The 27,479-nt window shown below is 40.8% G+C and overlaps 1 protein-coding gene and 1 long non-coding RNA gene across 2 annotated transcripts in view; both read right to left on the reverse strand.

The window, feature by feature from the left end:
* Positions 1-7,712, reverse strand: part of LOC124266255 — a 34,042-nt gene extending 26,330 nt beyond the window's left edge. Inside the window, exon 1 of the long non-coding RNA XR_006895699.1 lies at positions 7,327-7,712. This is a non-coding gene — a long non-coding RNA (uncharacterized LOC124266255). The remainder of the gene's footprint in view (positions 1-7,326) is intronic.
* A 932-nt stretch (positions 7,713-8,644) lies between these two features.
* Positions 8,645-12,924, reverse strand: LOC124266259 (ankyrin-1-like). The gene is made up of 4 exons (XM_046701073.1): positions 12,819-12,924; positions 11,398-11,484; positions 9,904-10,194; positions 8,645-9,282 (listed from the first exon to the last, which is right to left on the reverse strand). The coding sequence occupies exons 1-4, from the start codon at positions 12,922-12,924 to the stop codon at positions 8,663-8,665; spliced, it is 1,104 nt and encodes a 367-aa protein (XP_046557029.1). The 3' UTR covers positions 8,645-8,662.
* Positions 12,925-27,479: the final 14,555 nt, after the last annotated feature.

Consider the following 27,479-nt stretch of genomic DNA (forward strand, 5'->3'; position numbering starts at 1 on the left):
TGTTGTCCGAGTTTGAATCCATGTCCATACCTGGACATAGACTGGGTTTGTTACTTGTTAATAGTCAAACTCCACTGTGTGGTTCAGTGTATATAGTGTAAGTGCATGATCAAAGCGATAACATATTATTACCTGGATAACCCAAGCTGTCTGTGAGGCATTAGAAGGTTAACAGTCACATTACTTATCCCACCGGGTACCCATTCACTGCTGGGTGAACAGAGGCAATTTAGGAACAAATCCACTTGCTTAGGATGAGACCAATATGTGTCACATATGCCTCATTATGGGTCAGAACTGAAGTACCAGAAACTCACAGGAGTCAAGCTGCCAAACACGGTCACCCATCCAAGACTCTCCGCTCCAAGATTGCTTAACTTCAACTGATTAGTGACCTGGGCCTAGATTTTTGAAGCTCTCTTAGCGCTAAGATAGTCGTAAGTTAATGTTAATGTATGACACGACTATCGTAGTGCTAAGAGAGCTTAAAAAATCTAGGCCTGGGCTCTGTGCACATGACCACACAAGATAAGACGGTGTGTAGATTAGATAAGACTGTATAGATTAGATGCGCCATCATATTTTTGCAGAGCTCCAGATAAGGTTTAGCTCATGTGGGTACTGTATGGTACCCACTGTATTTTTTTGGAGTAGGTATTATGAATGTTGAGTGGGTATTTCATTTTGCATAACCCACTGCTTTCAAATATGTGCGTATTTCAGTCATTTTACTCACCTAAGTATATGTCATTGAGTACGTTTACTAAGCAGGTATGTTCTGCCTTATGTCATACCTAATCAAAACCAACTTAAATATAATGGAAATCATTTCATAAAAAATCACTCATCCTATACTGACAGTACAACACTTGTCCTATACTAACATTACAACTTGATAGCAATCGATGTCTTTTTCATTACGCAAGCGATTTTTATAAATATATTCCGTACGCATTTGTTCTAAACTTTTGCGTATCTAACATTTTCAATGCGTAATTGGTACGCAACAATTATTTTCAATGCGTAATTGGAAATTTTCTATGCGTATTTTACCCGGATACGCAGCTTATCTGGGCCTCTGTTTTTGAATTTTAATGAGTGGATACTGTATGTTATGGAAGTCAATGGAAATTGAGATGTTTGACCGCATCACTCTGCCTATGGACTGTTGCCATTGCATCCAGGCATCGCTGACTAGTCCATTACACATTCCCTGAACTAGTCACACAAGTGCACAGTTGCAATGGATGGACCTCAGGGGAAAAACTTGAATTAATCTGTGGCTTGGGAGTGTGAGTAATCCCCCATGTAACACAAGTTTATGTCTGATATTATGTTGCACATTATGCATTGAATTTATGTATGGTTTCCAAAAGTGATATTGCGTTTATTGTGATTAACACTGGCTGATACCATCCTGATTGGTGTGGCCTTCATTTGATCACTGGTACATATAGGTGTTACACAATCAGTCGTGCAAGTAAACACAAACTAGTTGTTTGGGAGCATCTCTTGGAATATCAAAGTAAGTACATATATATTGATACATGTTGGGACTCGAATATCACAGCAAAGGCATGTCATGTCCCTTAAGGTGTCAGGAATCACTATGTAGATTTGTGTCCCTTATGGTGCCATGAATGGCTGTGGAGATTTGTTTTCCTTAAGGTGAAATGAATCACTGTGCAGAAGTCTGATCATAGATACAAGTGCAGGATTTGAAGAAGTAACAGGACTCCTAATAAGGAAATACAGAAGTAGGCAAAGTAATGTAATAGTAGTAATTGGCATAAACCTGAATAGGCATACTACAGGAATAGGCATACCACTGGAATAGGCATACTACAAGAAATAAGCATACTACAGGAATAGGCATACTGCTGGAATTGGCATACTTCAGGAATAGGCATGCTACTGGAATAGGCATACTGCTGGAATTGGCATACTACAGGAATAGGCATGCTACTGGAATAGGCATACTGCTGGAATTGGCATACTACAGGAATAGACATGCTACTGGAATGGGTATACTACAGGAATAGGCATGCTACATGAATAGGCATACTACACGAATAGGCATGCTACAGGAAAAGGCATACTACAGGAATAGGTATATTACTGGAATAGGCATAGTACAGGGAGGGCGGTGAAATTGGGTTTAACTTCGTACTTAAGAATATTTCACTTCTATGATGATACATGTGTGTGTGTGTCCTTGCTGTACCCAATGCCGAGCGACAGGCAGGGACCAACAAGTACCATATTTTATCCTCTTTTGGTATGACGCTGCCAGAGATAGAACCCGTGACCTTCCCTCTTACCACTACACGTGGCGGTCGCATACTTCAGGAATAAGCATACTACAGGAATAGACATACTACAATAATAGGCACACATACCGCATGAATAGACATACTACAGGAATAGGCATACATACTGCAGGAATAGGCATATATACTGCAGGAATAGGCATACATACTGCAGGAATAGGCATATATACTGCAGGAATAGGCATATATACTGCAGGAATAGGCATACTGCAGGAATAGGCATATTACAGGAATTGACATTCTGCAGGAATAGGCATATTACTGGAATAGGCATACTACAGGAATTGGCATACTACAATAATAGGCACACATACTGCAGGAAAAGGTATACTACATGAATAGGCATACTGCAGTAGAAGGCATAACAGAGTAAATGACACACTATGGAAAAGACAGGATGCAGTAATATTTCTAGCATCTGATTTATTTGTGACATGTCTTTAGAAAACGTTTCCAAGCTGCAGTCAGTATTTGGGAGTAAAGATCTGTATACGATTGATGAATTTGGTTTTGGTCTAATGAAGACAGACCAAACAAAACCTTGACTAACAGTAATTCTTTCTTTTTCATTTTGCCTCAGATTTGAAAGGCCACTTGTTATAGTTTTCTCCCCAATTAAACTTAACTCTTCATCCACTTGCTTATATTGAAAACCCTGATATGGAGATAAAATATTTATATCTTACTGTGATACTTAGAAACTGTGTTGTATGTTTTAGTTTCATCCAATACAAGCATATATTTTGGTGTAAATTATGTTTATATTTACTGTTATAAAGATTAAATGCGAGTTGCGTTACAAGGTCATAGCCTTAGGAAAGAACATGGAGAGAGTTGGTGTGCATTGTGTTTTGTGTCTGTGTGTATGATGTGTGTGAGAGTGTATATTTTGCGCAGAGATGCCAACCTCTACAATTTTATCGTAGTCGTTACGAATTTTAGCCTCAAACTACGCCAATATGACTGCACTTGAAATTCTATGAAATTTGAAGAAAACTGATTGAAAGTCGGATATATAGACAAAAACATATATACTTAGTCAAAAGAGAAACTTCACATTCTTTCTTCAGGGCACTATAAAAGAACAAGAGATGGTAAGATGTTTGAATTGTTATTATTTCATTGCTGAGATCTGTGTGATGTACTCGATACACTGACAGTGCCATAATCAGTTCCATTAGGCTACACCGCCGTTCCAAAACATGGGTATATAGAATGTCAAGTCACAAGAATAAAAATGCGAAATTTCTCAGTTTAATATCGTGTATGGTCACCCCGCGCATTCACCACTGCCAAACACCGTCTCCTCATCGACTGCCTGATGCTTGTGAACACGTGGTTGGGGATTCTGCGCCACTGCTCTTGCAAGGCAGCGCCAAGTTCCTGCACATTCTGAGGTTGGTTCCTAAGACCACGAAGCCTTCTCCCAAGTGCATCCCAAACGTGCTCTATTGGATTAAGGTCAGGGGACCTCGATGGCCAGTCCATGACGTTGATTCCAGCGTTTTTAAGGAAATTTCGTGTCAACATCGCGGTATGCGGCCGAGCATTATCATGCTGGAAGTGTAGACCTGGGCCATGAGCCACCATGACAGGAACGAGTTCAGGGGTGAGCACCTGGTCGCGTTAAGCAGCAGCTGTGAGGTTTCCACGGATGACCAGAAGTCAGGGACAGTTGTTCCCACAGAAAGCCCCCCACACCATGCAACTTCCGCCCCTGAATCTGTCGACTTCCTGTACACAACATTGGGCATACCGTTCACGACATCGTCTCCAGACTCTATGCCTGCCGTCCGCGAATCTGAGTGTAGACTCGATTCCAGTCTCTGGGTCAATCGGAGGTGACGTTGGGCCCACAGCAAACGTTGACGTTGATGAAACGGCGTCAATATTGGCCCACGATATGGACGTCGAGAATGGAGATTGGCAGCCCGCAACCGATTTCCAATGGTCTGTGAGTACAGTCGACCTCTAAACATCTCAGCTCTGGTTCGTGTAGCCGGCAGAAATCTGTCACGTAGGTGACGTAGGACGATTTGATGGTCTTCTGCTCGTGACGTCACACGTGGACGGCCCGACCTTGGGCAATCAGAAGCAGTGCCAGTTTGTTGTAGACGACCTCGCAAGTCATACACAGTACGACGGCAGCATCGCATTGCTCTTGCGACGTCAATAACTGATCTTCCCGCTTGCAATATGCCAACGGCACGTTCACGTTGCACATTTGACAATCTTGGCAGTTCAAGTACTGTTAGAACTGTGGTTTAAAAGGGTTTTTTCAATTCTTGAGGCCAATGCAAACACGTGCATATGAAGAAAACTTCGATGCGAAGATCACGTGATCGACTGCACGTGCAAAACCTGATTTGGCACTCAACGTCATTTGCACGACGAATGGATGGGTTTGAGTGGGTTTTGCTAACGTTTTTCTAGAGTCGAAAGATAGGGATCCCATTTCGGATACATAGATGTATCATCAGAGAAAAATTATTCATTATTTTTCAAATTACATTTTGTGAAGTTTCTTTTTTGACTCAGTATATTTTGTCTATTAAATACATTTTCGCTAAAAAGAGATCACAAGAAGAAATGTAATGCTGATAATTTGGAAATCTGCTGTTGAAGTTACAAATGTATGTGAAATTAAAGTTTCCCTCTTGATTAATGTCATATTATCTTTCTCAGAATCCATCATGATTTTAAGCACAGTTAAATACTAATTTTATGGTCAAACTACTAATTTTGATCCTTGCTACTACTTTTTGTAACATTTTGGGGTTAGCATCTCTGATTGTGACTTTCACTGGTATCATGTGTATCCCCATAACCGTGGTAACTTCAAGAGCCACGATGAGGTCCGACAGTCAAGACCCTGTATCTGTTGGATCCAGCCATGGCTCGGGACTACCAAGGTTGTTGAATTTTATCACACTGAATGGTTGAAGACATACAACTAGATCTATGGAATCGGATAGAATTATGTCTTGAGACATCTTGTGGCAAATACAGTGGAGTACTTTTTATCCCCACAGCATGCAATGCAGGGGATATAGTCGTCGCCTCGTCCGTCCGTAATCTTTTCGTTTCAGGAGCATAACTCAAAGACCGTTCGATATTTTCAACAAAAATTTGTAGATATGTCCAATATAACCTAAGGTGGTGCCTTTGCTATTTACAGATTATTGTTATTTTTATTTTCTCGGTTTCCATGGAAACGTTTTGGACTTAGTCTTTAAAGAGGGATGGGCTTCATTTCCGGAGCATAACTCAAAACCGTTCAATATTTTCAACAAGACTTGGTAAATATATCAAACAGAACCTTAAATGGTGCCTTTGCTATTTGCAGATTTTGGCATTTTATTTTTCCTGGTTTCCATGGAAACAAATTGAACTTAGTCTCAAAAGGGAGGGGTGGGCTTCGTTTCCAGAGCACAACTCGAAAACTTCTTAATATCTTTCAGCAAAACTTGACCGATATGTGAGGCAGATCCCAAAGTGGTGCCTTTTGCTATTTGCAGACTTTTGTGATTATTATTTTCTCGGTTTCCATGGAAACGATTCGGACTTAGTCTCAAAAGGGAGGGGTGGGCTTCGTTTCCAGAGCATAACTCAATAACCGTTCAATATTTACCAACAGAACTTGGTAGATATAACAAACAGAACCTTCAGTGGTGCCTTTTGTTATTTGCAGATTTTTGGCATTTTTATTTTTCCCGGTTTCCATGGAAACAAATTGAACTTAGTCTCAAAAGGGAGGGGTGGGCTTCGTTTCCAGAGCACAACTCGAAAACTTCTCAATATCTTTCAGCAAAACTTGACTGATATGTGAGGCAGATCCCAAAGTGGTGCCTTTTGCTATTTGCAGACTTTTTGTGATTATTATTTTCTCGGTTTCCATGGAAACGATTCGGACTTAGTCTCAAAAGGGAGGGTGGGCTTCTGTTTCCAGAGCATAACTCAAGAACCGTTCAATATTTACCAACAGAACTTGGTAGATATAACAAACAGAACCTTCAGTGGTGCCTTTGTTATTTCCAGATTTTGGCATTTTTATTTTTCCCGGTTTCCATGGAAACGATTCGGACTTAGTCTCAAAAGGGAGGGGTAGGTTTCTGTTTCCAGAGCACAACTCAAAAGCTTCTCAATATCTTTCAGCAAAATTTGGCTGATATGTGAGGCAGATCCCAAAGTGGTGCCTTTTGCTATTTTTACAGATTTTGTCTTTTTATTTTCTAGGTTTCCATGGTTTCCATTTAGACTTAGTCTCAAAAGGAGAGGTGGGTTTCTGTTTCAAAAACTTCTTAATATCTTTCAGTAAAACTTGGCAGCTATGTGATGCAGATCTTGAAGTGGTGCCTTTTGCTGTTTGCAGACGTTTGTCATTTATGTTTTCATCATTTCCATGGAAACGATTTGCACTTAGTGTAAAATCAAGCTGGACTTTAAGTAACTGTCAGATGATTTATTCTTTCAAAGATGTGGGGCTGGGGATATGTCATCTTCTGATGACTCTTGTTTGATACAAACTATACTTTTATGATAAAACTGAGGTCCTTTAAATGCTACAGTAAATAACATTTAAAATAAACTCAAAGGGACCTTAATTTTTTATTTGCTATAATCATACATTGTTTACCTTCTCAGGTGATACAATAATGCGTCATTTGATGTCAAAGCTAAACTTCAGGAGTACTACAGAAATTACCACAGAAATTGTATATTATATTTCATATGCCTTTCTGACCATGTTTTGAATGGACATCAAGTCTCATGAACCAACATTTATTATGAATAAAGTACATAAGTCCATGGTGCTTGTATTTCATTATCATTTGTTCTTTTAATGTTGTCAGCAGAACAGCATGGCATCAGTGTTCACAGCTGATATATGTCCTGTGAGCAGTAGAAGTGGTCAGTTCAACGTGCCAATGTGTTCAATGTATCTAGGATGGTCATGTAAGACTGATATGATTTGATTTCATAGATGTGAACTTACTTTGAGAATACATGGTATCACACAATGTAGTAACATTATCGGTGACATGTCAACTTACTGCCATAAAACATTGCGTCACACTATGTAGTAACATTATCGGTGACATGTCAACTTACTGCCATAATACATGGTATCACACAGTGTAGTAACATTATCGGTGACATGTCAACTTACTGACAGAATACATGGTATCACACAATGTAGTAACATTATCAGTGACATGTCAACTTACTGTCAGAATACTTGGCGTCACACAACGTAATAACATTTCATAGTATAATCATAAAAGTTACAAAAACCTTTCCCTAATCACAAGAAAGTCCACTGACTACATGTCAACTTTGTGTCAGAATGCATGGCATCACACAATGCATTAACATATCCTGGTGACCCCATAGAAATAGAAGCAATAAAAATATTTCTATATTCTTTAAAGCGATGAAAACTGTTAAAATCCTAAACTAAAAGCGTGAAAACCCTTTCCAATCATCACATAATCAAAGCAAAAGTATCGTTTGTATAAGCATAAAAGTTACAAAAAACTTTCCCTAATCACAAGAAAGTCCATTGACTACATGTATGTCATAAGCATGCATTTATGAATAAGTATCAGCACATTATTATGCCACATTATCTTGAAAACGTGAGAGTATGCTGTCCGACTGGCGGCACCCAATCTGATGAAACACAGGAACATATGACACAAGTAAGGGCCCCAACACAAGGGAGGTACTAGGTAAAGCCACCACAAGAACACAACCAGTCTCGATTATCCGTCCAGTGACTCTATGGGTTGTGACATGCAAGATAGCTGCGAAATTTCTATAACTAGATCACTGCTAATCTACAAACACATTCTCTTAATCAGTTCCGGGTTGCTAACTTCAAATATGTCCAATGACAGGTACATAAAATTAAGTATAAGGAACAATTGTCTGAACTTCCCAAAATGATAGGTTCTTTAAACCACTCCAAATTGATTCTTGTAACCTTTAAGAGGATGTTTTTGTCGACTGTGTGACCAGATCAGTCACCGGAGATCTACGTTATGATAGTGTAGAATACCAAACATCAAAACCACAATAATGATAGCGATCACAAATGGTACCAAGTTTACTGTACTCTCCCCTTTAACCCTCGAAGGGTGCCGGTCATGCCTGCTCTCCAACATGTATTGAGAGAGTTCTGTTCCTTCAGTTCTTTTCTTTCGAACTTTGGAAATCTCCTTCACAATGCTTCGATGTTTATTTTCAAAAGCTAACTCACGAGCTGTTTTGTTGTCTTCATCTACCTTCTGAGTGTCTACCTTCTCCCCTGAGAAAGAGTTTTACTATTTTTAGATGTCCTTCCTCGGCAGCAATGTGAAGAGGAGTTCTTCCCGTCCCATCAGACAAGTTCGGATCAGCCTTGTTTCTGAGAAGGATTGTACAGTTTCAATGTGGCTGCCCTGAGTTGCTAAGTGCAGCGCAGTTTCAGATTTCTCGGTCATCAGGTTAACCTCGCTCTTGTTTTGCAAAAGTCTTCCTAATACATATTCATAACCCCACATGGCTGCGTAGTGAATCGGTGCCATGCCATGAATATCTTTAAGATCCACAGACACACCTCGGACAAAACGCTTTCCGTCTTGTCTAGAAGTAGCTGAATTTCTTTCTATGCTGAGAAGGGGATCCACAACAGAGTATCGTCCATTTGTAGCTGCAATATGGAGAGGCGTCATCCTGTCCATGTTTCCTTTCTGAATGTCTAAACCTTCTTTTAAGAGAAGTTTGATCACCTCTGTCTGGCCCTTTATTGCTGCCAGATGCAAGGCCGTGTTTCCAAAGGCATCACAGTGATTAATGCATCTATGATCTGTTTTCAGTGACAATTCTAGAATAGACACAGACCCAACAAGTGCTGCTATCAGAAAGCTTGTCCGACCATACTTATCTTTGAGTAGTGTATTGGCTCCAGCTTTTTATCAAAGTTTCTGCCACCTGTTCATGCTTACAATACAAAGCCATTGCCAACGCGGTCTCCCCTTTCTTATTCAGAACATCAACATCAATTTCATCCTGATTCAAGAGGAGAGATAACAGTTCCAGGTTATCCGAGCTGGCTGCGTAGTGAAGGGCTGTGTTGCCCCGTTTACTGGTGGAGTTGACATCCACATACTTCAACAAAACCTGACATCCTTCTGCATGATTCCACTTAGCACAGGTTCTAAATAATTCTCCTACGTTGTATCTCTTTTTGCTGCAGCATGGGAGCATTTTTCTCGATCTTCTCGATAAGCAGTCTCATGAGTCTTACATTACCATATCTGCTACACATACGAAGGCATTGCATTGTGGAAATACCTCCTGAAGCTACTTCCAACAATTTCAGTTCTAAGGAGGGTATGTTGCAAATAGGAATGAAGGACAGTATTTGTTTCTTTGAGTGTGCATCTCTCATTTTGAAATTCTCTCTTTGAAGCAGTGTTTGAATTGCGTCGCATACGACTGGTGTGTCAGTGACATGTGAGACATGACAAACTGAAGATGACCTTTCAACAGTTCTTCACACAGACGTTGTGCAAGAACCGTTGCTGACTTTGGTGGACGATAATGGCATAATCAAAGTCTGCAACTTCATTTGGCTCCAAGCGGACGTGCTCTAAATACTTGAGACTGCAATGAACTATAAATGTAGTTTCATCAAGTTCAGCCAAAACCTTCGCAACTACCTCTGAAGTCCATGCGTGTGAGAACACGAATCCATGAGCTGACTTCTTAAGGATGTAGCTGTCCATCTGTGTAAGTGCCTCAGAGAGCTGCTTACTTCTCAAAGGAGATGCCCCGGCCGCTGTGCACAGTCTTCCTAGTTCCACATTTGAGAGTTCAGCTGGATGTGGGATGCAGTCCTGATGGATACAGATTTGTAAAGAAGACAGAATCCCTTCATTGACCATCAAGTTCTTGAGGATTTGTCGAAACCTACTTTCCCTGTCCATGGCCTGAGTGTTAAAACTTCATGTCTTAGTGTTATCATCATACACAACTTGTGTAGCAGGGTGATGTTGTCTTTGAACAATCAGTGACATGATCATTTGATGTTTTATCAGCTGTCCTGTCAGTATCCAGTGTTATTTTCTTCTGCTTTATAAATCTTTTCAAAGTCAATTCTTTGATGTTCAGAAAAAAAAATGTATTTTGAAAGGAGTGATATATTTGAGTGCTGTTTGAAACACATTTTCCTGAACAGGAATATTGTATATACCACTTGACATCTTGAAGCCGACGCTACTTGTTCCTGACTTACGTCTAGCAGGACAGGATGCCATTTTCGGTAGTGGTCAAACTGAAAGTTGGGATTGCCAAAATGTTGCTGAAAAGAATGATATACCTGTCACTCTTTTGGATCCGAAAATAATCCTGTGGTGTTTCCACAACATAAACTTTCCATTTCTTTCTGTGCATTTCAGACAAAACCTGGAAAGCAAGAGAAGTTTTGCCATCACCAGGCTGACCAATGATCGTTTGTACAAGAATGTTCCTTAAGGCATTTTGTCACATGAGGCAGCAACGGTGAAGATGCCGTTCCTGAAATACATTGTTTGATGGTTTGCTCAGCGCAGTCTGAAATTGGAATATGCAGTCATAAATATTCATCATAGTGGTATTTTAACTAAAATATTTTGTGCAAGATTGACGGTTTGGCATTTGAACATTAAGAGCTGAAAAAACGTCTGAACGTTTTAGAAATTCCTGTTAGATCAGATGAGCAATGAATACATGACATTTGTCTGGATAACAACTTCTCTTTTTGTTCTTCATAGGATGTTTCAGAGATAATTCTTTTCTCCTTCATCAAGTGAATACTGAGTCAAAAGTGCACAGAGTCAAGGTGGAGAATTTACAAAGATGACAATATAATAACATTGCCACAAACATAATGTAAGGCAGCATTAGACAAAGCGTATTCGGAAATAGTCCTACCACGTAGACTGTCATCTCTTGACTTATCTTGCAGCTGTATTTCACCTGCTTCCCTTGCATCATCACTTGATTGTATTGCCTCCATGTCGTCATCATCAGATTCAGTCACCTCCCGACCAGTACCCATCCTCATTTCTAGAACGGCTCATGTCATCAGCACTTTCATAAGTAGATGTTTCTCCAGAGAAACTGAGTTCTGAAAGTAAGTGAATCATAAAAGATCACAATACTTGTAAGTACAAATGCAGCATGGAAAATCAAAAACATGAAATGACATCAGCTGCATCGTTCACATTTCCTGTATCATGCTTTGCGATGATACTAGGTGGGAAAAGGTATGTTGCAACATCACACACAGCGACAGACAGCAAACAGGAAGGAAAGGCTGAACCATTACTTTGTCATACAGTTTTTCCATGTCAAGAATAAGAATCCTGATGTATAGATCCAAATGCTTTTGAAATGGACAAGGCTGTTTCACTGTCTTGCTGATATTTAGCTAATGTTATATATGAGTGGAAGGAACTGGCTATTTGTCCATTATGGAATGATATCTTCCATATACCAGGCCCACATTTTCGAAACAAAAGTTCTTACTCAAATTTCTAACTGAGTTTGACAGTTTGAAACAGCTAAATTATCACTTTTCTCGGTGAACTTTTATTTTAAATCCTTTTATTTTATGAACCCATATGGTATTTATTCCACTGGTCCTAAATACTTTCGAGAATATATAAAAATTCTAACTTAGGAAAAATATAGATATAGTTTGTTTCGAGAAATCGGGACCAGACTCTTAAGTCGGACATCTTTGCAAAATCCTCCTGTTCAGATTCACTTTGTTCAAACCTGATGACTCGGTAAAGAAAATAGAAAAGGTGGAACACATGGTGACGTTTACTCTGGATCATCATGTCCTCTCACTGAATGTGTCTCACTGTGTTGTCCATGAGAAGTCCACATTTCACTTTTCTCAGTGAACTTTTATTTTAAATCATTTTATTTTTATGAACCCATATGGTATTTATTCCACTGGTCCCAAATACTTTCGAGAATATGTACAATCATTCTTCCACATTTAGTTTCAGCAATACGGTCACTATTTGCAACATGGATTTGGCTATTGTACATTTCTCCTGACCCAGCATTAGATCTCTATTTGTCGGATTGTTCTGTGTAGCATGAGATTGCCCATGAATCACAAAAAAGCCCTTCCCTTACAATGTTTTGAGAGCCTTTAGAGTATTAGTATATATATTTTATTATCAATTTACAGTGGAGTCAAAAAATAATGAATTGGTTTTGTTCTTACCACTGTTGTCGTCTCCTCAATTCATCTGCACGCTCAAGGAATGCGGTCCTTCGTGGGTATGCGTTTTCTTTGAGCTGTCAGGAATATCAAAGCAAATTTGATATAATACACAAGTGTGATATACATTTCCAACTCTCTGATTTCTTGCTCTCCCGCTTGTAAGAATACCCAATGTAGATTAGTTTACAAACCAGTTAGTAATTCCATTACATAGTTACCTCTCATTACATAGTTACCCCTCAGAATTGTGGAAAAGCCAAATGACAGTTTGTCCATCTCTTCTGCCATGGTCTGGTTGGAGCTCTTGATGTCATTCATTTTCATATTGGCTCTGACGATGTGTTGTATTTCAGGACAGTTACATCTAGGAAACGTCTTCCAGTTCTTCATCAGAAGCAAGTATATGAGACACAATATCTGTATGTTGTTCCCTCTGAAAATAAAAGATATATTATTTAGTCCCAAATCCTCAGTTATCATGGTAAATACATCAATTCTTTACAGGTACCCATTGGGCAGTGCAGAAAACACACGTTAGCATTGGCCTGGTAAGGTATACAGCTTGATTGTCAGTTGGAACAGCTATGGTGGTTGTATATATTCCGAATTATGAGTCCAATCATTGGTCCCTCACTGCAGCTTTTTCTTGAGAAAGATTCCCCCCACTTTTCAAGCCACTCGGAGAAGTCTACCGCTTTACTTGATTACCCCCAACCATGGTGTATACTTCGGCGTATCATAGAAGACGCATCCAGGCGTGTACCCAACTGCAACTTCAAGGATGTACACTTGGCCCTCTGCCCACTTCATGAAACTTTGAATTCCCTCACCAGCGAGTCTGCACCATATGGTTGGGCTGCATCTCTTTGAACTAATGTGTGTTGCCTGATCAACTCTGTCAAACCACTTTTACAGTCTCAAACTGGCCTCAACACGAATCCCAGAAAGGGATCTTGACTCTTGTCTTGTAATCATAACCAGTAATGTTTTTAAATCTTCGCCTCTATTCCTAGGTAATAGTGGAACCACCATCTTAGTTTTTGTGAAATATGGAAATGTATTCTCCTCAGTCTGAGATCCCTTCCAAATGTATTTCAGTAATTTCTTTTTTGAACATTTGATTGTGTATTTTTTCCATCAAAATGATGTCTTGTCAAATGCTTTAAATTCGATGATATCCCTGCCTTCCTGGATGAAATTGTCTAGGGCCTCTTTATTCTTGGGCCTTTTCATTTTATTTGCTGCTCGTTGAACAACAATTTCCTTTTGAACTTGATGAGGGAGGTTGTTGGACAGGTTAAGTTTCGTCACGGAAGTCACCTTGGTTTTGGAAATCTGCTGTAGTCAAAGAAAGGGATGACTTAACAATAAGTGGTAGATACTCTTGGTATCCTTTTCCTCTTCGTGTGTTCACTCAACCAGATTCTTCCTTGTATGTGTCTACAAACAGAACTCCGTCTTCTATCAGTTTTGTTAACGTATCATCGACATATTCGTTAAAGATAGCAGAGACAGTGATCATCGGGTGACAGACCTTTCAGATGAACGAATAAAGCCCCTCCCTCCAGCGTTCCGCAAGGCTGAAACCTTTTGGTCAGCTCTTTGATTTTATCCTCCTGGCAGTCTTCCGGGTTTTCTTATCTTCTTTTGAGTGATATGTTGACCAGGGTGGCTTTGATGTCGATTGTTAGCGAAATGGCTCTTGTAAAGGGATGTCGTCATCATTAACCACAGTCTCACACAGACCACAGCGATGAACTAAAAGTATTAACACCACTACCCCTACTCAACAAGGTACCTGTCACCTGATGAACTAAAGTATTAACACCACTACCCCCTACTCAACAAGTACCTGTCACCTGATGAACCAAAGTATTAACACCACTACCCCTACTCAACAAGTGCCTGTCACCTGATGAACTAAAGTATAAACACCACTACCCCTACTCAACAAGTACCTGTCACCTGATGAACTAAAGTATTAACACCACTACCCCTACTCAACAAGTACCTGTCACCTGATGAACTAAAGTATTAACACCACTACCCCTACTCAACAATTACCTGTCACCTGATGAACTAAAGTAACACCATTAACACCACTACTACCCCTACTCAACAAGTACCTGTCACCTGATGAACTAAAGTATTAACACCACTACCCCTACTCAACAATGTAACACCACCACTACTCAACAAGTACCTGTCCCTGATGAACTAAAGTATTAACACCACTACCCCCTACTCAATGAACTACAAAGTATCAACACCTACTACCCCACCTGTCACCTGATGAACTGAAAGTATTAACACCACTACCCCCTACTCAACAATTACCTGTCACCTGATGAACTAAAGTATTAACACCACTACCCCCCCTACCTGTCACCAACAACTAAAGTATTAACACCAGTGCCCCTACTCCAACAAGTACCTGTCCCCTAATGAACTAAAAGTATTAACACCACTACTACTCAACAAGTACCTATCCTGATGAACTAAAGTATTAACACCACTACCCCTACTCAACAAGTACCTGTCACCTGATGAACTAAAGTATTAACACCACTGCCCCCTACTCAACAAGTACCTGTCCCCTAATCGAAAGTATTAACACCACTACCCCCTCTCAACAAGTACCTTCGTCACCTGATGAACTAAGTAACACCACTACCCCTACTCAACAAGTACCTGTCACCTGATGAACTAAAGTATTAACACCACTACCCCTACTCAACAATTACCTGTCACCTGATGAACAAAGTATTAACACCACTGCCCCTACTCAACAAGTACCTGTCACCTGATGAACCAAAGTATTAACACCACTGCCCTACTCAACAATTACCTGTCACAATCATTCACGTTAAAACTTCACATGAGTAAAACATATGATGATGTATTTTAAACATGAAACGTGATCAAGACTAGCACTGAGATGGGCGACTGTCTGATTAAGCTCACAGTCATTGCTTCGAAAGCATATGTCTATGTTTTGTGTTAACAGATGCAGTCAAACATTTGTTAAACTGCGTCTAGTTACACTCAATCGCCACCTTAATATAATTCCACTAACACTATTGTCAGCGTCTACGTCTTTATAACAGAGTCGTGGATCAACTGGAGGCTCCAATTAAATAATTCTCTAGTAGTACACAATGAAATGTCTACTTTTGACACATATCAATGATTGAATAATGTCCAGGAGACCAGATATTAGCCCCAAATCGTGGAGCAACAATATTAGAAACTCGGCTGCATTCCTCATATCGATACAGTGTGTGATGCGGTGATATAGCACAATGTTTTCAGGACATTGTTTTAGAAATACCGGCTTCATAAGAGAGGAACGCCTTTTAGTGGCATTTAGAAGCTGAATGATGAAGAGTAACACTTTTTATGGATAGACTTCTTTGTTGCAGTAGTTGTGACGTTTTGGCGTAGATCCTAACACCGTTATCAAGCAAATCATTTGTTAGGATCTACACCGAAACGTCGCAACTACTGCAACAAAGAAGTTGTCTATCCATAAAAAGTGTTACTCTTCATCATACCAGCTTCTAAATACCACTTAAAGACGGTTTGATAACAATTTACACTCACCTTGAACGTTCATCTGAGACGTTGGTCTGAGGCGTCAGACACAATAATAGCTCTACGTAATACGAGCACTATGCACAGTTACTGAGATCTATATTAAGCAAGGAAGCTTGTACAATCGATACACCCGATGCACCAACAATACAACTCGCATGGTCGACCGCAATACTGAGAACTATATTATGCAAGGAAGCTTGTACAATCGATACACCCGATACACCAACAATACAACTTGCATGGTCGACCGCAATATCCATATCGATCCGCACATTTCCATTTGGTAGTTGGATAGGTGGGTATTTGGGTATGTAGGTAAGAAGTTGGGTAGGTCGATTTGTAGTGAGGTAGGTAGGGAGATAGGTAAGTTGGGTATGTGGATATATCGGTGGATAGGTCGATTTGTAGTTAGGTAGGTAGGGAGATAGGTAAGTTGGGTAGGTGGGTATATCGGTGGATAGGTAGGTGGGTAGGTCGATTTGTAGTTAGTAGGTAGGGAGATAGGTAAGTTGGGTAGGTGGGTATATCGGTGGATAGGTAGGTGGGTAGGTCGATTTGTAGTTAGGTAGGTAGGGAGAAAGGTAAGTTGGGTAGGTGGATATATCGGTGGATAGGTAGGTTGGTAGGAAGGTACTTAAGTGGGGTATCTGGATAGATTGGTGGCTAGGTGGATGGGTAGGCAGGTAGGGAGGAAGGTTAGGTAAGTAGGAAGGCAAATAGGTAGGTAGCCAGGAAGGTGGGAGTGTATGTGTTAAGATAGGAGAGTAGCTGGTTGGGTGGGCAGTTGTGTATGTAGGTAGGTAGGGTAAGTTGTTGGGTAGGGTGGGTGGGTAGTTATGTAGGGTAAGGTAGGGTAGGGTACTTAACTGAACAAAATGACAAAATGCGTACGTGTCATTCGTTACGTTCAGTCGTGAAATCTTCATCACAGGGCTGTTTCCAAAGGTAAAAAAAGGTGGCCGGTTACTCATAGATAAATAGATGCAAAAGAAATCTGTTTCGTATTCATAAGAAATCGCTGCGAAAGCGCCGTTGACTGTACGATGTCGACTATATCATGAGATTGTATTTATTAATCACCATCAGAAGTGGTATTAAACTGCTGGTCGCAAAAATGTGAGCGTATTTTTGCCTCGCCTCTTGCATCCGTACAGGCATACGCAAAGGCAATTTAATTACTCATTTGAAAAAATATTCACGAAAATATTGTACCAAGCAACACTGCATTTGACAAGATTTGTGTCATAATGCGTCAAATATGTAAATGTACGTAGCATGTTTACCATAAATCCTTCTAAAGGCGTTTCTGGTGCATTGGTTACAATTGATCTTCAGCAACCCATGCTTGTCACTGACTGGGTTGACACATGTCATCGTATCCCAATCGCGTAGATCGATGTTCATGGTGTTGATCCTTGGATTATCTGGTCCAGACTCGATTATTTACAGACCGCCGCCATAGAGCTGGAATATTGCTGAGTGCGGTGTAAAACTAAACTCACTCACTCACTCACTCACTACTGGTGCATTGAATGTTGCAACCCTGACATCGTTTGAGCAAACGTTGTATGGCACGCTTTGAAATCGTCAGTGAAAGAGCATGCCAGGTTGTGCCAAAAACTTTGTGAACCGTACACACAATAGACGTATACAAGTCATATCGAGTGTTTGTAAGCACCCTGTATGTTTAGGCATGGATCTAAATGTTACGAAGATGTGTTTTGGTTAATTATAACGTCATATTAATTAATTTATTATGGAATTTCCATGTAGGACATTCCTTAGATGAGGAAGGGTGGCTGCCAGAACAGTTAACGCAGACAGGAAGTTTGTCAAAGAGACTGCTGTCTGCACATGTTCCAGCACATCGCTGGCAAGCAGCTGGATTGTGGCAAGACTTGAATCCATGTCCATACCTTTGACTGGTATAGCATCTCAAAGGATTAGGAAGAAAGGTGTCAACCCTCAAGCTGCAATAACCTGCTTTCAACGAATCAGGATGCACTGGTAAACAAAATGTGAATAAATATGTATTTGTTTTGAGGGTCTCTTTATTCTTTTTGACAGTGAATCCTTTGACACCAGTAACTCCTTGGTAGCGTAGTTCTGTCACGATATCAAGTTCATCCATATCAGAGAGGTCACCGTCCAATATGCCTTTGCTGCTATTTAATGTCCTGTGAGGGGACACCTCCACAGGAACGTTCGCTAATGATTTGGTTTTGAGTAGAATCTGGGACTGTACCTGTTTTTTACAGTCAATGAGTAAAGAACCAGATCGCAGCTTTTTTATTTCTTTTACTGTTCCAGCCAAACCTTCAATGCCTTTTGTGATAGCAAATGGATTCAACTTGACAGGCCCACCATCAGGTGCACACATGACAAGGAAACGAGGCCAATTGTCATGGCTGGTGTGCGTTTCAAGACCCTCATCCTCTGAGGAAAACGAATCGTCAGATTCGTGGGAACGTTTTTTAAGTGGGAGTGCCATAATAGAAATATATATGATTCACCCTCCTAGCTCCCCACCCACCATGGAGTGTCAACAAGGACGATGCCTCATGCCTGTGGAGCTCCAGCAGACGACACCAAGGATACTAGGAGGGTATACTCAAGCAGGAAAAATCTTCGAAAGATAGTCCTACCAGATTGGCCCATGAGCCACCGCCTTCTGGCATAGGACTCTAGGCATTAAATACATCGATAATTTGTAAATTAGAAATCGAAATGGCCAAGACCTAAAAATTAGTTAAGTGTGAAAAATGTTTACTATGCAGGGCTTGGCGTGACCAGCCGATTGATAGAACCAGGCCAGTTCAACCACCCGTCTAGGTGAAGTCAGGGGCGAAGTGGTGTTTTGGGCAAAGGAACACTATTCCTGGAACCAGTGGCCTCAACCACCAGACTCCCGTCCTCCACTGACAAAGGGGCGCAACCCACGGTAAACGGGTTTGTGGACGAGATATACCCCCGGGTCAACAACGGTGTGGGGTGGGGGTGGTGGTTGAAGAGTGCTTAGTGTTACCTAGCACCCACCACCCACCACGAGGAGGTGGCTGTTCACGGGTGCCAATCGAGTTTAGAACGGACGAGTGATCTGTATAAATGAAGAAGGGTTGACTGGTCCCTCCCCACTTGGAGTTTGAAACAACCTTTAATAAACCAAGTGCCTTCAGATATTTAGCTCTCAGAGATTTAATATGTGGTATGAAAGTAAGATGTCGGTCAAATATTATTCCCATAAATATAGCCTCCTTTACAATTTTCATTGGAGAACCTGCTAGATGCAATTCTGGGTCTCTGTGCGGCTTATATTTCCGACAGAAAAGAATGCAATTAGTTTAGTTTCCAAAACTTAAAACCATTTCGTTCTGACCAATCATTAATTTTATTGAGGCATAACTGCAATTGTCTTTCAATCGTGTGCATATTTTTACCTCGACATGACACATTAAAATCATCTACAAATAATGAACCATCAATGGATTCATTTAAAACTTTAGATAAGCTGTTTATACTGAATAACGTTACAGATAATATGTTATCTTGTTTCACACCTTGGTGTTGATCATACATATCAGACATGGTGGAACCCACACGTACCTGGAACTGCCGATCTGTTACAAACTGAGATATAAATTGAGACAAACGGCCTCTCAATCCCATTTCATGAAGATCTTTTAAAATTCCATACTTCCAGGTCGTATCATACGCTTTTTCGAAATCGAAAAAATGTTGATACAGCATCTTGTTTCTTGACGATAGCATCCTTTACGAACGTTTCCAATCTAAGTAAATGGTCTGTGGTACTTCGATTTTTTCTAAAACCACACTGAATATTTGTTATATGATTATTTGTTTCCAGGTACCATATCATTCTCTCCATGGTCTTACATAAACAGCTGGTAAGAGATATTGGCCTATAATTAGAAGGATCTGTATGATCCCGGCCGGGTTTAGGTATAGGAATGACGACAGCATTCCGCCATGAAGAAGGGAAATTCCCAGTAGTCCATATATTGTCAAAGATACATAATAGTACTTCAAGACAAGTATCAGGTAAATGTTTTAACAGTTGATCACCCCTGTTGCTGTATCGTGTGCTTGCCCTAAAGCAGTGTGTAATTCATGTAAGGAGAAAAGTTCATTATAGTCCCCACCGTTATCAGAATTAAAATTAAGTTTCTTTCTTTCTTCCTGGTCTTTAAATTTCTGAAATTTTGGTGTGTAATTTGATGAGGAGGAATGTTTGGCTAAAGATTCCTCAAGTTCGTTTGCGATATCTGCTGTATCTGTTAGTAATGTGTTACCCTCCTTTAGATGGTGAACACGAACATCCAGAACGTTTTTCCTTTATTTTGTTAATAATATTTGGTGTCATATTCCAGACTTTAGACATTGGAGTTCTGGAATTGAGTTTAGATACACAATTGTGCCCAGATTGGCGTTTAGATTGCTTGAAGGTGCGTCGGGCTTTAGCATTTGATATCTTAAATTTGTTTAAGTCGTGGACGGTGGGGTGATTGCGAAAATATTTCTCTGCCTTCCTCCTAGGTTTTCTAGCTTGTTTACAGTCGTCAGTATACCATGGTTTTCGTATGTATGTGGATTTGTAGAGGATTTAAGAATAGTTTCATTTGCAATTTTCAGCAATTCTTCTGAAAAGATCTGAATCTGGTGAGAAGTATTAAAAAATAATTCAGGTGTAATTGTCCGTTGACATAATGTATCAGCTGGATCAACGAGTGAAAGTAAAGTTGGAAAATGGTCACTTCAACAAAGGTCATGATGAACTGACCATTCGAATTCATTGAACGTCCTGAATCTGTCAGCGACAAATCAAGTGAGGAGTATGTGCCTGTTGCAGGGTGTAAATATGTATGTGAATCATCATTAGAAATACATAAATCATTATTGGTAATAAAATCCTCTAGGATCTTGCCCTTAGAGTTTGTGTGTAGACCACCCCAGAGCGGATTGTGGCCATTCAGATCACCCATGATAACACATGGTTTAGGTAATTGATCATGTAATGACTGAAGATCAAACTGCCTCCCTCACCAAGATAGAAGAACCTCCAGTGATATGAGTTGTACTGAAGTAATTTAATTGTGTCTGTCTGCTTTAAATATGTTTCCTGCAGACAGAAAGCTGATGGTTTGTAGTCTTGGACCAGTAATTGTAAATCATTAAAATTTGTTTTAAATCCTCTACAAATCCACTGAATCAAAGAACTATTCATCTCTTTGGCGGATTGACTTGAGACCTGGCTGGCCCATTTCTTTTAGGCGATAAACTTGTTGTCCTGCGATGGATGCTTTCCGAAACGTCCATCCTTTCCAGTGATCCAAACTTGTTGTGAAGTTTTATAGGATCATTTGATCCTTTAGATTTCCTTTCAGTCTGTTTGTTGCGAGACAATGAGTAGATTTTTTGCCTTGCTCAACCATTCCTTTCTTTCCTAGATTGTGATTTTGTTGAGGAGTCATTTTGAGATCCTGATCTTTGTGGTGGTGTCACTGAAGTAGTTTGTGATAGAAATCTGTTCAGCTGGGAAGGGATCCGCAGTCTGAGTAAAATAATCAGATGGACAGTGGGGTTCAGGATTAATAGAATTTATCCATGTCAAATCTGTTTGACACTGAACTGTTGCTGAGGAAACTGTCGGAGCATACGTTTCAGTCTGGTCTGTAGTAGATATCAGTTTCTTTGCTTCAGTGTAAGAAATATTCTTTGTACATTTTATTATACTTATTTCCATTTCTTTTTTCATACTGGGCAGGCTTTACTCGATGACGAGTGTGCTTCAGAACAATTCTGGCACTTTTAACATCACTGTTACAATCTTCTGTTACATGGGAAGTTTGGCTACAGTGTGCACACGTGATTTTGTTTTTGCAGGAATTAGATCCATGACCAAACTTCTGACATTTAAAGCATCTGAATAGGTTAGGTATGTACATGTCAACAGGCATGTTTCAATACCCTGCTTTAACTGATTTTGGTGCCATTGGAGATGAAAAGGAAAATAAGTATGTGTTTGTTTTGAACGTTTCAGTGCCGTGACGCCTGGTAAATCATTTCACAAATGTAACCCCTTGATCATGCATTTCTGAAACTATACTGAGTCAAAAAGAAACTTCACATTCTTTCTTCAGGGCACTATAAAAGAACAAGAGATGGTAAGATGGTTAAATTGTTATTATTTCATTGCTGAGATCTGTGTGATGTACTCGATACACTGACAGTGCCATAAACAGTTCCATTAGGCTACACCGCCGTTCCAAATTATGGGTATACAGAATGTCAAGTCACAAGAATAAAAATGCGAAATTTCTCAGTTCAATATCATGTATGGCCGCCCCGCGCATTCACCACTGCAAAACACCGTCTCCTCATCGACTGCCTGATGCTTGTGAACCTGTGGTTGGGGATTCTGCGCCATTGCTCTTGCAAGGCAGCGCCAAGTTCCTGCAAATTCTGAGGTTGGTTCCTAAGACCACGAAGCCTTCTCCCAAGTGCCTCCCAAACGTGCTCTATTGGATTAAGGTCAGGGGACCTCGATGGCCAGTCCATGACGTTGATTCCAGCGTTTTGAAGGAAATTTCGTGTCAACATCGCGGTATGCGGCCGAGCATTATCATGCTGGAACTGTAGACGTGGGCCATGAGCCGCCATGAAAGGAAGGAGTTCAGGGGTGAGCACCTGGTCGCGGTAAGCAGCAGCTGTGAGGTTTCCACAGATGACCAGAAGTCGGGAACGGTTGTTCCCACAGAAAGCACCCCACACCATTCATCTTCCGCCCCCGAATCTGTCGACTTCCTGTACACAAAATTGGGCATACCGTTCACGACGTCGTCTCCAGACTCTATGACTGCCGTCCGCGAATCTGAGGGTAAACCTGGATTCATCGCTAAAGACGACTCGATTCCAGTCTCTCTGGGTCCATCGGAGGTGACGTTGGGCCCACAGCAGACGTTGATGTTGATGAAACGGCGTCAATATTGGCCCACGATATGGACGTCGAGAATGGAGATTGGCAGCCCGCAACCGATTTCGAATGGTCTGTGAGGACAGTCGACCTCTAAACATCTCAGCCCTGGTTCGTGTAGCCGGCAGAAATCTGTCACGTAGGACGATTTGACGGTCTTCTGCTCGTGACGTCACACATGGACGACCCGACCTTTGGGCGATCAGAAGTGGTGCCAGTTTGTTGTAGACGACCTCGCAAGTCAGACACAGTCAATGACTGATCTTCCCGCTTGCAACATGCCAACGGCACGTTCACGTTGCACATTTGACAATCGTGGCATTTCAAGTACCGTTAGAAATGTGGTTTAAAAGTGTTTTTTCAATTCTTGAGGCCAATGCAAACACGTGCATATGAAGAAAACTTCGATGCGAAGATCACGTGATCGACTGCACGTGCAAAACCTGATTTGGCACTAACATCATTTGCACGACGAATGGATGGGTTTGAGTGGGTTTTGCTAACGTTTTTCTAGAGTCGAAAGATAGGAATCAAGTGAGGAGTATGTGCCTGTTGCAGGGTGTAAATATGTATGTGAATCATCATTAGAAATACATAAATCATTATTGGTAATAAAATCCTCTAGGATCTTGCCCTTAGAGTTTGTGTGTAGACCACCCCAGAGCGGATTGTGGCCATTCAGATCACCCATGATAACACATGGTTTAGGTAATTGATCATGTAATGACTGAAGATCAAACTGCCTCCCTCACCAAGATAGAAGAACCTCCAGTGATATGAGTTGTACTGAAGTAATTTAATTGTGTCTGTCTGCTTTAAATATGTTTCCTGCAGACAGAAAGCTGATGGTTTGTAGTCTTGGACCAGTAATTGTAAATCATTAAAATTTAGTTTTAAATCCTCTACAAATCCACTGAATCAAAGGTTGAGAACTATTCATCTCTTTGGCGGATTGACTGGAGACCTGGCTGGCCCATTTCTTTTAGGCGATAAACTTGTTGTCCTGCGATGGATGCTTTCCGAAACGTCCATCCTTTCCAGTGATCCAAACTTGTTGTGAAGTTTTATAGGATCATTTGATCCTTTAGATTTCCTTTCAGTCTGTTTGTTGCGAGACAATGAGTAGATTTTTTGCCTTGCTCAACCATTCCTTTCTTTCCTAGATTGTGATTTTGTTGAGGAGTCATTTTGAGATCCTGATCTTTGTGGTGGTGTCACTGAAGTAGTTTGTGATAGAAATCTGTTCAGCTGGGAAGGGATCCGCAGTCTGAGTAAAATAATCAGATGGACAGTGGGGTTCAGGATTAATAGAATTTATCCATGTCAAATCTGTTTGACACTGAACTGTTGCTGAGGAAACTGTCGGAGCATACGTTTCAGTCTGGTCTGTAGTAGATATCAGTTTCTTTGATTCAGTGTAAGAAATATTCTTTGAACATTTTCTTATACTTATTTCCATTTCTTTTCATACTGGGCAGGCTTTACTCGATGACGAGTGTGCTTCAGAACAATTCTGGCACTTTTAACATCACTGTTACAATCTTCTGTTACATGGGAAGTTTGGCTACAGTGTGCACACGTGATTTTGTTTTTGCAGGAATTAGATCCATGACCAAACTTCTGACATTTAAAGCATCTGAATAGGTTAGGTATGTACATTTCAACAGGCATGTTGCAATACCTTTCTTTAACTGATTTTGGTGCCGTTGGAGATGAAAAAGGAAAATAAGTATGTGTTTGTTTTGAACGTTTCAGTGCCGTGACGCCTGGTAAATCATTTCACAAATGTAACCCCTTGATCATGCATTTCTGAAACTATACTGAGTCAAAAGAAACTTCACATTCTTTCTTCAGGGCACTATAAAAGAACAAGAGATGGTAAGATGGTTAAATTGTTATTATTTCATTGCTGAGATCTGTGTGATGTACTCGATACACTGACAGTGCCATAAACAGTTCCATTAGGCTACACCGCCGTTCCAAATTATGGGTATACAGAATGTCAAGTCACAAGAATAAAATGCGAAATTTCTCAGTTCAATATCATGTATGGCCGCCCCGCGCATTCACCACTGCAAAAACACCGTCTCCTCATCGACTGCCTGATGCTTGTGAACCTGTGGTTGGGGATTCTGCGCCATTGCTCTTGCAAGGCAGTGCCAAGTTCCTGCAAATTCTGAGGTTGGTTCCTAAGACCACGAAGCCTTCTCCCAAGTGCCGCCTCCCAAACGTGCTCTATTGGATTAAGGTCAGGGGACCTCGATGGCCAGTCCATGACGTTGATTCCAGCGTTTTGAAGGAAATTTCGTGTCAACATCGCGGTATGCGGCCGAGCATTATCATGCTGGAACTGTAGACGTGGGCCATGAGCCGCCATGAAAGGAAGGAGTTCAGGGTGAGCACCTGGTCGCGGTAAGCAGCAGCTGTGAGGTTTCCACAGATGACCAGAAGTCGGGAACGGTTGTTCCCACAGAAAGCACCCCACACCATTCATCTTCCGCCCCCGAATCTGTCGACTTCCTGTACACAAAATTGGGCATACCGTTCACGACGTCGTCTCCAGACTCTATGACTGCCGTCCGCGAATCTGAGGGTAAACCTGGATTCATCGCTAAAGACGACTCGATTCCAGTCTCTCTGGGTCCATCGGAGGTGACGTTGGGCCCACAGCAGACGTTGATGTTGATGAAACGGCGTCAATATTGGCCCACGATATGGACGTCGAGAATGGAGATTGGCAGCCCGCAACCCGATTTCGAATGGTCTGTGAGGACAGTCGACCTCTAAACATCTCAGCCCTGGTTCGTGTAGCCGGCAGAAATCTGTCATGTAGGACGATTTGACGGTCTTCTGCTCGTGACGTCACACATGGACGACCCGACCTTGGGCGATCAGAAGTGGTGCCAGTTTGTTGTAGACGACCTCGCAAGTCAGACACAGTCAATGACTGATCTTCCCGCTTGCAACATGCCAACAGCACGTTCACGTTGCACTTTTGACAATAGTGGCATTTCAAGTACCGTTAGAAATGTGGTTTTAAAGTGTTTTTCAATTCTTGAGGCCAATGCAAACACGTGCATATGAAGAAAGCTTCGATGCGAAGATCACGTGATCTACTGCACGTGCAAAACCTAATTTGGCACTAACATCATTTTGCACGACGAATGGATGGGTTTGAGTGGGTTTTGCTAACGTTTTTTCTAGAGTCGAAAGATAGGAATCAAGTGAGGAGTATGTGCCTGTTGCAGGGTGTAAATATGAATGTGAATCATCATTAGAAATACATAAATCATTATTGGTAATAAAATCCTCTAGGATCTTGCCCTTAGAGTTTGTGTGTAGACCACCCCAGAGCGGATTGTGGCCATTCAGATCACCCATGATAACACATGGTTTAGGTAATTGATCATGTAATGACTGAAGATCAAACTGCCTCCCTCACCAAGATAGAAGAACCTCCAGTGATATGAGTTGTACTGAAGTAATTTAATTGTGTCTGTCTGCTTTAAATATGTTTCCTGCAGACAGAAAGCTGATGGTTTGTAGTCTTGGACCAGTAATTGTAAATCATTAAAATTTGTTTTAAATCCTCTACAAATCCACTGAATCAAAGGTTGAGAACTATTCATCTCTTTGACGGATTGACTGAAGACCTGGCTGGCCCATTTCTTTTTAGGCGATAAACTTGTTGTCCTGCGATGGATGCTTTCCGAAACGTCCATCCTTTCCAGCGATCCAAACTTGTTATGAAGTTTTATAGGATCATTTGATCCTTTAGATTTCCTTTCAGTCTGTTTTTGCGAGACAATGAGTAGATTTTTTGCCTTGCTAAACCATTCCTTTCTTTCCTAGATTGTGATTTTTGTTGAGGAGTCATTTTGAGATCTGGATCTTTGTGGGTGGTGTCACAAAAGTTGTTTGTGATAGAAATCTGTTCAGCTGGGAAGGGATCCGCAGTCTGAGTAAAATAATCAGATGGACAGTGGGGTTCAGGATTAATAGAATTTATCCATGTCAAATCTGTTTGACACTGAACTGGTGCTGAGGTAACTGTCGGAGCATACGTTTCAGTCTGGTCTGTAGTAGATATCAGTTTCTTTGATTCAGTGTAAGAAATATTTCTTTGAACATTTTCTTATACTTATTTCCATTTCTTTTTCATACTGGGCAGGCTTTACTCGATGACGAGTGTGCTTCAAGAACAATTCTGGCACTTTTTAACATCACTGTTACAATCTTCTGTTACATGGGAAGTTTGGCTACAGTGTGCACACGTGATTTTGTTTTTGCA

Source organism: Haliotis rubra, unplaced genomic scaffold (assembly GCF_003918875.1).
Source record: "Haliotis rubra isolate DU_JTF1 unplaced genomic scaffold, ASM391887v1 Scf1241, whole genome shotgun sequence".
In the NCBI taxonomy this organism is placed as follows: Eukaryota; Metazoa; Mollusca; class Gastropoda; order Lepetellida; family Haliotidae; genus Haliotis; species Haliotis rubra.

Coding starts and splice junctions, on each gene's coding strand:
- LOC124266259 (XM_046701073.1), bottom strand. CDS start 12,924: ATGAAAATGAATGACATCAAGAGCTCCAACCAGACCATGGCAGAAGAG. Junction 10,195..11,397: donor GGATGGGTACTGGTCGGGAG/GTGACTGAATCT, acceptor TCCCACATCCAG/CTGAACTCTCAAATGTGGAA. Junction 9,283..9,903: donor TGCCATTATCGTCCACCAAA/GTCAGCAACGGT, acceptor TTTGATAAAAAG/CTGGAGCCAATACACTACTC.